Raw genomic sequence first — 12,305 nt, forward strand, 5'->3', positions numbered from 1 at the left:
CACAGACACTGTTGCCCAGTATGTGCAATGTTCTGACACAGGGGTGTCTGAGAGACCTTCTGGGTCCAGGTGAGATATCCGCTGGTAGTTCCTGAGCAAATGAGACTGGGACAGTGACGAAAATTTGCTCCCGCACAGCAGGGGATCCCCCGGGATGGTTGTCAAGACACTTGCCCGTTGCTATGGAAACAAAGGAGCAACAGGAGTGATTCCCGTCCATCTGCTCAAATGCACAAAGGACTGTACAGACACACACACATGCACACACAAACATACACCTATAAATGCATGTAGACAGCGGTGAAAATCAGGGGTGCTTGTTTTCTTCTAGAGTATCACAATGGCCAACAGCATCCCATTGGAGAACTTCATTCTTGGGCAGAAGGACACCCAACTGTCAAGGTGTGACCATACCTCAACCGCAAATCTTACATGAATAAGAAATAAACAGAGGTTTATAGAATAGATTATAGACTGTAACCTTTATTGGCAGCTGAGTTTATTAACTGCGTTATTCACATTCCTATCTTATACATATCATCATGTTTCTTCAGTGCAAACACTTTCATTCACGCTTTCATTCACTTCTCACTTGGATTACACAGCATGCCGCTTAGATGTGTGCTGTTCTGCACACATTTGCCTTGCCACCACTGTTCATCCGGTGTGTTGACTGGGTGTAATAGCATTGTGTAGTGTTGTAGTGTGTCGATTGCGTAGTGTTCCTGGGTACTGAGAAAGGCACAGTAAAAGTGGAATTTCATAACTATATGATTATGTACTACGGAACAGGCTCTGTTCTCGATGTTGTCTTTTCCATTCGTCCAGGGCAATCGTCCGCCTTTCGGTGACCCTGTGACAGACAGCAAGAACGGCAGTGGCTATAACATTGGGGAGCTTGCTACGTCCTCCTTGATGGGTGAGCCACAGAATGCATGGAGATCCAATTTGCCTGCATGACTGTTTTGTTTTCATTCTAAATCATTCATATAAATTGGAAAAGCATTCTGTCTCCACATGAGGTTGATAATGTAATCTCCCACTACACATCTTATTCAGAAAGCCATCGCTCTATTTCTCGCCTGTTTCTTTCTCCTTAACTACTGTTTGTTTGACTTTCCTCTCCTGTAAGTTAATTACATTGACTGACTAATAATGTTTTTGTTTTGTTTTTTCCAGCGAAAGCTTTTTATATTCCAGACAGTTTAATTAAAAGGTCAATCCCAAATCCATGAATACATTAGAGCACTGGGCAAGCTTGGTATTGCTGAGAAGTTCATTTTTGGGTAACAAGTTGCTTTTAAAGAAATTTGCTTTTATAAAAATGTATTGAAAGGCATAACAAATAAGCATGTAAGGTATAGGTAATAAATTATTGTCATGAGAAGTATTAGATCAGGAGATTTTTGAAGACGTTTACTTACAAATGACTTGCACATTTTTCATTTCACTTTGTTGACTAATTTTCTCTTCACATGTCTCGTTTCCACACACATTTTCTCCCCTTTCATTCTTGACGCTTTTATTTTCTGCTCTTTTTTTCGTTTCCTGTTTCCGCCATTGTCGCTTCACTCCTGCCGCCTCCCACATTTTCACCTGCCGACGCCTCCTTCCTTCCATCTTTGTGTGATTTTCTTCTCATGCTGCCTTGCCTCGCCTTCTGCCTGCTCAGGCCTGGTGGCCACTATCAAGGAGCACATCACCAAGCCCACGGCAATGGCGCAGGGCCGGGTGGCCCACCTCATCGAGTGGAAGGGCTGGGGTGGGGAGACGCCGATGCCGCCGCCCGCTGGTGGCAGCTGGTGCGGCTGGGGAGGAGGCGCAGGAGCCGCACTGCAGGAGGACGAGCAGCTCTACTCCCGCCTGACCGATGAGCTCAAGGAGGCGCGCTTTGCCGCAGGTGCGCCTGCCCAAGTGGACGGGCGTCGGGACGTTACGCGCTTTCACTCTGAGAGCCTGCTTGACATTAGTGGGCAGGGCGTAGCATGCTTCTTAAAGGCCTCCCTGCCATGCATGAGACTTTTCCTGTTCACTTTCATGGATAGAGGTCACAGAAAGGAAACTGTTAAGTGGGGAGATGAAAGATGTTGGCCTGGTGCCCCTGCTTTTAATCTGTTCTCAAGGAGGCCTGTTTTCCTCTTTCAGGGGTAGCTGAGCAGTTTGCTCTGGCTGAGGCAACACTGAACGTATGGCCTTCACAAGACATTGCAGACCAAGCCACAACCAGTACAGCCCCATTACAAGGTAACAGCGTATGCCACACCGCACTACCGTGTGCTGTACCACATTTCATCGAGCGCAGGTTTAGATCAACTTAATGCAGCAGTTGTCAAGATAGGAAGTCCTTGGCCCTCAGCACAGAAGTTAATTTTGCTGTGAGGTTCCCATGGAGATTGGCTTTCTAATGGCCTTTCTGTATATACAGATAACATGTTAATATGTGATGGATGTATGTGTTTTCCTTGCCTGGCCTCCCTGGGCACCAGGACTTAGCGTAATGTAATCACCACATGAAGGTAATGATGACAGTCCTTGTGGGGTAATTAGATGGAGGACGGTGAAATATGGCCCATTAAAGCAGATGGAGCTGGTGTGAGATACATCACAACATCCTGTCCTGTTACTGATTCATCTGCTGCTTGAACGAAATCTCCCTGAAAAGTTATACGTGTTCCAGCGGGACGATGACTCAGACATAGTGCTCTAGTGGCTTTGGGTGTAATGGGCTTTGTCTGAGATTGCCACCTTCATGAAAGAGTGAAGGCTATTTATTCTGTGTTTCTGTAGCCTGTGAATGAGCCATTGACACCCTTGAGCACACCAGACCTGAATATTGCTGAAGGACTCACTCAGTCCTTTTATTGTTAGTCTGCTGGTGAATCCTAGCTGAAGCATTATTAAAATTATATATTTTGACGGTATTTTATTCTGCATGTGTTCTTCCAGTTGTACAGAAATAGTATAGTTTGGAGTCTACCTTGCCAAGTGGAAGGAGAGAAGATTTAGTAACAGATCAAAACTGAAATTGAACTAAACTATTAAAGTACTTATGAACTGAGTTACACTTTAGAGTGTAGTTATAAAGTCCTGGTTTCAGGTTTAAACTTAATGATCCTTCCACAGGCCAAGGTGGCCTCTATCTCTCTCAGATTCTCATGGACGGAGGGACCATGGGTATCCGGCAGCACCTGTACAGCCTACACACAGAGGCCGGTTCTGACACTGCTTCTCTGGTGCCCAGCCGCCCCATTTTGCCCTACTTTCCCAACAGTGTGTCTCAGCCAGAGTCGCAGGGCCATCTGCAGGAGAAGAGGACTTCACCACCCGATGACTCCCTGTCTGAGGATGAGGTTTTTTATAACTGATATTTTCAATACCGGGAGCTACAGGATTTGTAGAATTAAAAGGACTTGGAGTATGTTTGAGTCATTTTGAGGAAGTTATGTTTAGGTGGGATTTAGAGTTGTGCTATGTGCTTGTCTGTATGGGAAAGTGAGTACCAAGCTACCTCTGAAGAGGCTATTGCCTTACTCAGATGGGCACGTAGTGAAATAAGTCCCCTTGCCAACTTTTCAAGTGATATTTTTGATGGAAGAGTCAGTTTATTGAAACATCCACAATGATATTACTCTGCTTTTTTCCCTGGTGAAAATGGTCTTAATCAAATTTACATACAAAAATGCTTTAAAGGAACTCAGTCACAGAGTAAAAAGAAAAATCCTTTGGTTAAGATTGAAATAGTAATGTCCATGCTATCCTCTTTTAGAATACCTCCCGATCTAAAAGCAGAACTCTGCAAAGGTTTTCCAGCTGGAGATGATGTGGAAATAAAAATCTTGTTCTTGTTAAGGCAGACACCATTCAGACATGACTTGTGAAATTCACTGAAGAAAAATTCAACAAGACAAGACAGAAAAGACTCTGTCATGAGTGTTGCAATCAGAAGGTGAAGGCAATTTTGGCTTTACTGAAGAACTCAAACCTATTGCTTCAAACCTTTTATAGAGTTCTAAAACCTACTTTGGTGTTTCCATTTCATTTTTCTGTATAAAGCCTTGTAGCTTTGTCATAAAATAATTCCTAGCCTTTTTGACAGTGTGCTAAATTCAGAACCATATGTCTGTTCAGACATTTTCGAAAACAAGATCCAACAATCCAGAAAGAGCACTTGAAAGAAAGCGTGTCTTCTACCTCTGTATGATGAGTCTTTATGCACAGCATGCAGCTCCAGAGAACTGAAAGAGAGAGAGGGGGAGGTGAAAGACAGAGAGCAGTGAAAAGGGAAAATGTGAGAGTTGAGGAGAATAAAGGTGATTGTGTGTGTGTGTGTGTGTGTGTGTGTGTGTGTGTGTGTGTGTGTGTGTATGTGTGTATGTGTGTATGTACACGATGGGGGGGGATGCATGTGGGGAGACAGAGATGGAAAGAGATAATGAAAGAAGCATAGAGAAATAACAAAAGATGAGCGATTCAGCGCTATGCGGCTCTAGTGACGTTTGACAGAAGTTTATATGGTGTGAAACAATGCTTTGTGTTATGGCTGCTTTTGTTCCACAGGCTCTGAATAGGATTTAACTGAGCTGGTGCCTTGAGGGTATTGAACTGCACTGAAATTGTGATGTGATGTAGGATTTTCATCATTCTGCATGACAGAATGATTCAATAATCAGGAACTAGACGTTTGAGCAATGCATGAAACGCAAGGGAAAATGTTAGGCAGAAAAGATCATATGTCTTGCACTGATAAAGTATGCGTTGTTTTCAACTACAAGCGATCAGTGCAGTCTGAATGTTTACGACAACGATAACGATGTACAATACTTTGATTGAGCCGATATTTTGATTGTTTGTTTCTAGAAAAGCACTGATTGCTTTCCTAGAACATTGCTATATGATTCAGTTTGCGTTCTAGCATGAGTAATTCGCTATTCGCAGACGTTCAGTCAAACAAATCAATGTCCTCGTCTCGTTTGGTAGGTTAGGCAGCTGAATGGCTGCTTCATCTAATTACGCTTCGCTCATCTCGCACGTTTGCCCTGGGCACGCATGGGTGGTTTTAATAAATCCTTATCACCGGACCTGCCCTGAGGTCTACAAACAGGACCCAGTGAACAGGGAACCTCCTTAGTCATGGAACCAAATAAAGAGCACCTACTGTTTCAGTTCCAGGAAGCACGCTGCTATTAAGTCTCCCCAGATAAGGATATTTGCATACAAGTAATTATCACTAGATATGAGCGTGGCAATGAGAGCAAATTGCTATTTGATAATTAGACGATGCAGTTTCATAATTGTGATTTCACAAATGATGCATTGGACTACAAAATATGAATGTATGAGAACCAAAAGCATTTATTTATCTGCACTTATCAGACTTCCTTGGCCAACACTTCAATCATTTTCTTCATCTGAAAGAAATGCATAACATGTATTACAGGTTTTATGAGCTGTGACTTTTGTTGAATCAGAGAGAGAGAGAGAGAGAGAGAGAGAGAGAGAGAGAGCGAGAGAGCGAGAGCACACTAGCTTGTAGTGGACTGAGCTTGTCACCTCACTCCATGTGATGACACCACGGAGTTTGCCTTTCTCCGTGACAAACAGACGGTGCTCCCTCACAACACTCATGATGCAGTGAGTCTGGCAGGACAAACGCAATGACACACAAATAGCATACAGAGGAGCATACACGCATCTTGTACACCATTTTGTACTAAGCTACTTCTGTAGCTCTTTACCTGCTTCACTGTCATTTCTGTAGAAAGTTGCAGCCTAACTGGTTGAATGGGACATGTGTCCTCCAGGCATCTGCAAGAAACCTGGAAGCAGATTGTCATATTGCAACAGGCCTTTTTTATTCAATCCTGGTCATCTCATCACTCTTTTAAAGTCTGTTAAAAATCCCAACAGTTTGTTTCAACCTCAGCATGATTGTGTCCAGCTGTGTTAAATTGACCTGATTTTGGTCTTCAAGTAAGAAGGCCTGGAGGTGTGCTCTTGTGACCGTTCCCAGGAGAGTGGGGGATTCTGGGAGACAGAGGACAGCAGGTCAAACTCCATTTTCTCAGGGGAAATGGAACTTTCACTGTGCCTTAGTGGCCATATTGTTTTGTGAGTGGTGTACTGATGGCTGCCAGTGCTGTTTGTCTTGTTCAGCCTCAGAGTTATTTACCCCACCTGTCCGCCTCTTCATCTGCAGTGTGCCATGGGCACTGTGCCGTAATGTTGCTGGAAAATGACATAAATGGTTACGTGTGAAGGATTTGTCAAACCCACCAAGTGTGTCCACCACGGGGAAGTCGGTTTCCATGCTAGACTCCAGGATGTGCTGTACTGCCAATGCTCTCTCACCTCGCTGGAGCACGGACCCTACCGGCACCACAAACTGTCTAATCTGGATGGAGGACAGCCTGCAAGAGACCAGTCACAAAGCCCAGTAACAAAGTGGCAGAAACTCCCTTGGATATATTTGTTTATCCCTATAGAATTGTGTCTGTGTGTGATAGATGTATTAAAAAAAAATCCAAAACAAAACATTTAAAACATAAAGACCCAAAGAGAACGATGTCTTTAGGAGGTACTCACTTTGGACAGGCCCTGAGTAGAGAGGGCAGATGTGGAAGCTTCTTGACGAGGGATATGCCATCGTAGAAGGACGGCTGGTTCCGCAAACGTGACAGCGCGTTGGATATCAGCGTAGCAATCAGAATGGGAATGAGGTGAGTGGACTGACCGGTCATTTCCAGAGCACAGAGGGCAGGCGAGAGAGTGTGGGTAACAGCCCCAGCGAAAGCTCCTGCTCCTAGGCACACACACACACACACACACACACACACACACACACACACACAGAGAAACAAAAACAAAGCAAAAAACCCATTTAGATCACTCACAGCAGCCTGGATCTCTCACAGGCCTGCCGTTGACACTCCAACTTCAGTAGGATGACAGAATAAAATGTTTACCCACTAACGCGTAGCCCCCTGGGTTTATCACATTCACCGATGAGATTCCATCTGGGAACAGGTAGGCCAATACCTCACCCTGAAACCGGCCCAAAGCAGCACCTTCAACACAGATGATAACTCTTACTATGAATCTGAGGCACATTCAGTCAACACTGCTGAATAGAAACTGCATTCATGATATAACTTTTTTTTTTTTTTTTTACTTTGTACCAGCACCTCATCTGACTCACCAAAAACAAAGACAGGCATGAAATAGCCAGCAGGCAGAGGCAAGGTGCAGGCCAAGACCAGCAGCCAAATCTTAGGAAGAGAAGACATTTAATTAATCAATTAATTAATTAATTAAATCTAGAACAACAACAACAACGATAATAAATAATTAGATATGATTAATTTTATTTGTTTATTTGTTAAAAACAGTGTTGGGGAGGGGCTGTGAATGGTACTTAGCAAATAACAAACATTAATTACAATGTCATATAGTGATGGCTAAAATAATATTTATAGCCTACTGATACTTTTAATAGCAATAATTAATAGCAGCTCATTTTAACTGGGTACTTACATTCCACCCAGTTATAATAAGGAGAATGTAACAAGATTCACATCAAATCATAGAATTCAAAAATGTCATTTTACATTCATATTAATCATCAGTTATCTTCACCATATTCCAGATCATTTTTTAATGTTCTCCACTTAATTTACCTTAATAAGAATGAAGCATCCAAGAGTTTGATAAACACTGATTCCAGGTGGACTCCATTCTTGGGAGAAATGATGAGATTCTTGTATTACTGTAGCATTGTGGGAAATGGAGTTCCACTGAATATTCTCTAGCAAAGAGAAGAGTAGCTGCTTCATTGTGAGCTATAACAGAGAAACAGAGAAACTAAAGGGGATGACAAGACATAATGCTTCCTATGAAAAGTTTAATTCATGATGTTCCAGTAATAAAAAATGATATGTTTATTTGTTTAAAATTCTTAAATCTTCACCTTGGATGCCATATAACATCCTGCAAAGTGAGGGAAGGTCACTAAGGCCAGGAGAAAAGCTAGAACTGCTGAATACAGTGTCGTCCTGAATAAAGACCCACAAATACCTGTAGTTACCAACACTGGTCAGATCATGTTATCTTATATTTATTGAAAACTATTGATATTGCCAAGAGCAGCATGGCAGTGAGACTAGCCTGAAGCTTTTTCATGGTTAATTGAAATTCTTCTGAATCATATCTGTTTTGGGAGAGGAGGGTCTCTGACACAATTAGCAATTTAAATTGATATATTGGCTGCTCACTCTGTGGCTATAAACCTGCTGATGAATTTGTTTGTTTTGACAAAGCGGAGAATCCATCGGTGGCTGAATAAGTATACACAGCTCACGGCTCCACACAGCAGTCTGCACGGAGTAGGGAAAGAGAGATCTGACACGAATTAGTAGGAATCAGCATATGAACTAAAGCCAGAGGCAGGGGTTATGAGTCATAGTCAATTAAAGACAATTAAAGGACAAGAACATGATATTATAGCCATAAACCTGACAATTCGTGGTTACATTATTAAAGCCTGACAATTTCAGTAACAATTTTACAGTACCTATGGTGTCTATAAATTCTATAATACCTTTAAACCAACAAAGAGTACCATTTGTGGAAGGCCAGTAAAAAGAGAGGAAAATAAGCAGTGAAATAAGATATATAAAATAGCGACCTAATATGCAAACCTACCCAAGGAGTGCAAACATCAGTAGTTCAGGGAGCTGGTATGGGAGCTCATTGGGGAATCTGGTTTTAAACAAGGCTTGCACTGTTTCTGGAGGCACAGATGACAGACATGTTTTCTCCTCACTCTTATATTACCCCACGCCCTCTTTCCTTTTACATGAAACCTTAATTGTTGCAGTCCAGTGACTGATAAATTCAGAGTTCAACTTGTGTTCTCCATTTGGCCTTTAAAGTTAAATGAGATCACAGTAGGATTGAGCTCTGCCTGCCATCAGGTGGCGCTGTCGGCAGCAGGGTGTTTCGGTTCTTACCATGCTCTCCACTGCACACAGCCAGGAGGCGGAAGGTAAGCGCGCCACAGACTGTGGCAAAAAAACACGGACAATAATCTCGCACTGAATAGTGACTACCTGTTACTTCTATGCTGAAAAGCACCCCTGAGAGAGAGCGAGAGAGAGAGAGGGGGGGGGGGGGTCAAGATACATTTTATGACTGTCAGAAAGCTTGATGCACAGATGATATACATGGGGGTTGCCATGGGGGTTTGTATAGTGTAGTGGGTAACTATTATTGCCTCTTCCATGGGAGACTGCAAGTGCTCTGTGCTACAACTATAGTCCTTGGGCAAGACCCCTAACACTACGTTTGCCTTCCTCTGTAAAATGCTTTAAATTGTAAGTCATTCTGGATAAGAGCATAAATGGTGATAGTCAGCTCACCACTGATTGGAGCCCCAAAACAGCTAGCCACACCCACTCCTGATGCCACAACCAGCATCTCTCCTTGAGTTCTCCTCTAAGCAGTGGACAGAAATACAAGTCACTATCATAATCACTGCGTAATTACTGATACAATTATTGTGTGAAAACTTATTTTCACGATCAAAAATGACAGTGGACCATTGGACAATATTGCAATGTATTAGATTTGCATGTGGATTACCTTGTTTTGGCCAGAAGCAGAGACATACATACGATGCAAGTATGCTCCCACCATATGTGATAGATGGACAAATGGACCCTGTGGAGGGTATGATTTGCAAGAGAAGACGGATCCAATTTCAAAAGATTGATGGGAGCTTACACAACAAAGCTGTAATTGCCTAATTATCCAGTATGTCTTACCACTTTTCCCAGGAATACTGTGCTACCTGCAGATAGTGTACAGATCATGCCCACAAATTTAGCAAATAAATTAGAGAGGGAGAGGTAGTCTGGCATCTGTACGCCTGAGATGATGGTTCGCATCTCAGGAAGACCTGACCCTTTGATAGAGACAGACAAATAAAGACCAGCACCAAGCCTCTCCACAAATGCTCCACTTACAGATATAGCTCCACACACAATCATAGATGTAGGCCTGAGAGAACACATATATGCCAGTTTTAAATTAAAAAAAAAACAACAACTGCATTATTGTAAAAAGTGCAATATAAATAAATTTGAATTGAATATTGAAGTATGAGACCTGCAGACTGAGGGCAGGTGCTATGGGAGAAGCTGGCTGACAGAGCACACATGCAGGCAGGGTATAGTGTCCAACACAAGAACTGCAGCAGGGCATTTCCCTCCAGACGACTGTATAGCCACTGGTGGGCTAGCATAACACAGTGAGGTGCAGGTTCATGTTACAAGGGCAGTTGCATTACAAGGGCAATCACATTTGATTCGCATGTGGTGTGACATAGCCTTCATGTGCTACCTGCAGCCATATATAACTAGGTCCTTAGCTGGAGTTTAGCACTTAAACCAGTATTTTTATGTCCGTATGTGAACAAACTGAATGTGTAACGCGTAAGCAAGGTGTGGTACCATAATGCAGTCTCACCTCGCAGAACTTTGGCCACAGTCAGGTCCATAATGAAGCTCATGAGAGCAGTGAGAACTCCCAGAGCAATGTAGCAGTACCACTCCAGCTGAGCCAGAGAGAGCATAGCACGCCGTGCACGCCTTACACAGCCTGCTTGATGCACAAAACAGAAAAAAGTAACACAAATTACTTTGCAGCGCTTAATAAATGGGAATGTTGGCCTCAGTAACGGTTAACTAAACATGAGAAATAATTACTAAAAGGATTTTTCACCTCTGATTTGTGATCGAGCAGGCTTCCAAGGTTTCCACTGACATTCATTGGAGATAATTAATTTCTCCTGTGTGGCCTCTGGATGTGAATGGACGTTTTGCATGGCCTGTTGTTTATTTTCATCTGCACTCATATAGCTTATACAAACATTCTCCATTACCTGAAGATAGACTAAGGCAATGTCAAACCCATTACACAACAACTGACACAACAAAGAAGCAAATGAGGTTAATAAACTCTGTATACTTATATTTTGTGTTGTAGAGATTCTTCAAATAAAATATAGATATCTTTTATATCAAGATCCAATCAAAATTTTTGAAAAGGTTTGAAAAGAGCTTACCTTTTCAAGCAGCCAGTTCATTCCAAAATGCGTGATCGATAGTCAGAATTCACAAGCTATCGCCACTCCCCAGGTCTGGAAGGAACTGGGTAAATCAGAAAGCGATTTCCACTCTCACTTATTAATGGCACAGTTGTCCTTTCCTGTTATTGCCCCAGGGTATGCACTGAATAAGAACAAGTGGAGAGTCAGCTTGGCTTGATTTTGTTTTCTCTTAAATTTGTTCTAATCCTCTGATTGTCATTCATTGGCAGGTTCTCCTATAGCATGCTGATGTTTAATTAGGGTCTGAATAGACGCTGAGATGTGTCTTCATCACTGGGCGAGTGAAGTAGCTCAGAGGAAGTGGTGTAAACACACTGACCTTCAGACAGAAACCCTGTGCATTTAAATCCCACACTTGACAGGGTCTTCTAAAGGTAAAAAAAGAAACATGAACTGTGGAGCAAAGCTTTATTCTTTTTTATTTTTTACACAATTTCATTGGTTCTGCACTTTGAGAGTATAGTTGTGTTTTGCAGCTTCAGCACATGAGCACTATTCAAATTTCATGCATTGCCCTCTTCTGAAGGTGAAGGCAATCATTACCTCAGACATATATTGGCCTGAACCTTTCCAGGAAAAAAGAAACATGCAAACGTCTTTTTTATTCATGGCTTACCAGGCTACACTGTTTAGAGCTTACACTAAGCTCTAATCAACTGACACTTACTGACAGATTCAGAATAGTTATAATTCATATACACAAATCAGTCATATAAATCAGTCTAGATATGATTGGATAAAATAAATCCAATCACGCACTTCCAATCTGCTCTCTCCTTCATATTTTCAAGTATTACGATTTGTCTCGCAGTGCTTGAATTATATTTTCATCCTCCTGTATTATTTCTCCCATCATCCTTTTTTTTTTGTTTTTTTGCTCCCTGGGAGCTATTGAAAACCGCAGAGAGCAAAACCACCAGAAGGTCAGATAGCGCCATGACAGAACAACACACCACACGTGAAACCGCAGCTGATTTAAATGGTGAAAGATCAGGATTCAGAAGCGTTATTCCCTGTGGTTAACTCAGTCTGCAGTGGAGTGGGTGGTGTATAGAAGCAGCATCTGATGTGCCTGAAATACCAGTGTCTCTGCCCGGCCCATGACCAATGAGCTGCTGCCCTCTGTCAGTCCTCATTTCCT

At 42.4% G+C, this 12,305-nt stretch overlaps 2 protein-coding genes across 7 annotated transcripts in view; one reads left to right on the forward strand and one right to left on the reverse strand.

The window, feature by feature from the left end:
• The window catches only part of fam131c (family with sequence similarity 131 member C), a 5,386-nt gene extending 1,531 nt beyond the window's left edge, over positions 1 to 3,855 (forward strand). For both annotated transcript variants that reach the window (XM_027014535.2, XM_027014536.2), the window contains exons 3-7: positions 332 to 402; positions 829 to 919; positions 1,673 to 1,900; positions 2,146 to 2,244; positions 3,124 to 3,855. In XM_027014535.2, the coding sequence (XP_026870336.2) occupies positions 332 to 402; positions 829 to 919; positions 1,673 to 1,900; positions 2,146 to 2,244; positions 3,124 to 3,365 (731 nt within the window). In that variant the 3' untranslated portion in view covers positions 3,366 to 3,855. The remainder of the gene's footprint in view (positions 1 to 331; positions 403 to 828; positions 920 to 1,672; positions 1,901 to 2,145; positions 2,245 to 3,123) is intronic.
• A 1,473-nt stretch (positions 3,856 to 5,328) lies between these two features.
• Positions 5,329 to 11,436, reverse strand: clcnk (chloride channel K). 5 transcript variants are annotated; one of them, XM_027014544.2, is made up of 21 exons: positions 11,120 to 11,436; positions 10,777 to 10,936; positions 10,522 to 10,656; positions 10,162 to 10,290; positions 9,819 to 9,958; positions 9,637 to 9,714; positions 9,414 to 9,489; positions 9,006 to 9,131; positions 8,698 to 8,782; positions 8,268 to 8,369; positions 7,964 to 8,048; positions 7,674 to 7,835; positions 7,196 to 7,265; positions 6,963 to 7,064; positions 6,583 to 6,799; positions 6,349 to 6,407; positions 6,175 to 6,225; positions 5,954 to 6,024; positions 5,736 to 5,816; positions 5,551 to 5,637; positions 5,329 to 5,408 (listed from the first exon to the last, which is right to left on the reverse strand). In XM_027014544.2, the coding sequence occupies exons 1-21, from the start codon at positions 11,138 to 11,140 to the stop codon at positions 5,370 to 5,372; spliced, it is 2,076 nt and encodes a 691-aa protein (XP_026870345.2). In that variant the 5' UTR covers positions 11,141 to 11,436; the 3' UTR covers positions 5,329 to 5,369. The 5 variants fall into 5 exon arrangements, with proteins under 5 accessions (XP_026870345.2, XP_026870342.2, XP_026870344.2 ...); XM_027014541.2 differs by lacking the exon at positions 6,175 to 6,225 and having other exon boundaries at positions 6,274 to 6,407; positions 11,120 to 11,434; XM_027014543.2 differs by lacking the exon at positions 6,175 to 6,225 and having other exon boundaries at positions 6,274 to 6,407; positions 10,777 to 10,947; positions 11,120 to 11,434.
• Positions 11,437 to 12,305: the final 869 nt, after the last annotated feature.

Source organism: Electrophorus electricus, chromosome 24 (assembly GCF_013358815.1).
Source record: "Electrophorus electricus isolate fEleEle1 chromosome 24, fEleEle1.pri, whole genome shotgun sequence".
Classification (NCBI taxonomy): Eukaryota; Metazoa; Chordata; class Actinopteri; order Gymnotiformes; family Gymnotidae; genus Electrophorus; species Electrophorus electricus.

Bases quoted from the DNA above. Each gene is read 5' to 3' on its own strand.
- clcnk (XM_027014541.2), bottom strand. From the start codon at position 11,140: ATGAACTGGCTGCTTGAAAAG. The intron at 9,959-10,161 runs GTCTCATACTTC...TCTCTATCAAAG, and splicing joins CACCTGCCCTCAGTCTGCAG to GGTCAGGTCTTCCTGAGATG. The intron at 8,049-8,267 runs GTGAGCAGCCAA...GTCTTTATTCAG, and splicing joins AGCAGGTTTATAGCCACAGA to GACGACACTGTATTCAGCAG.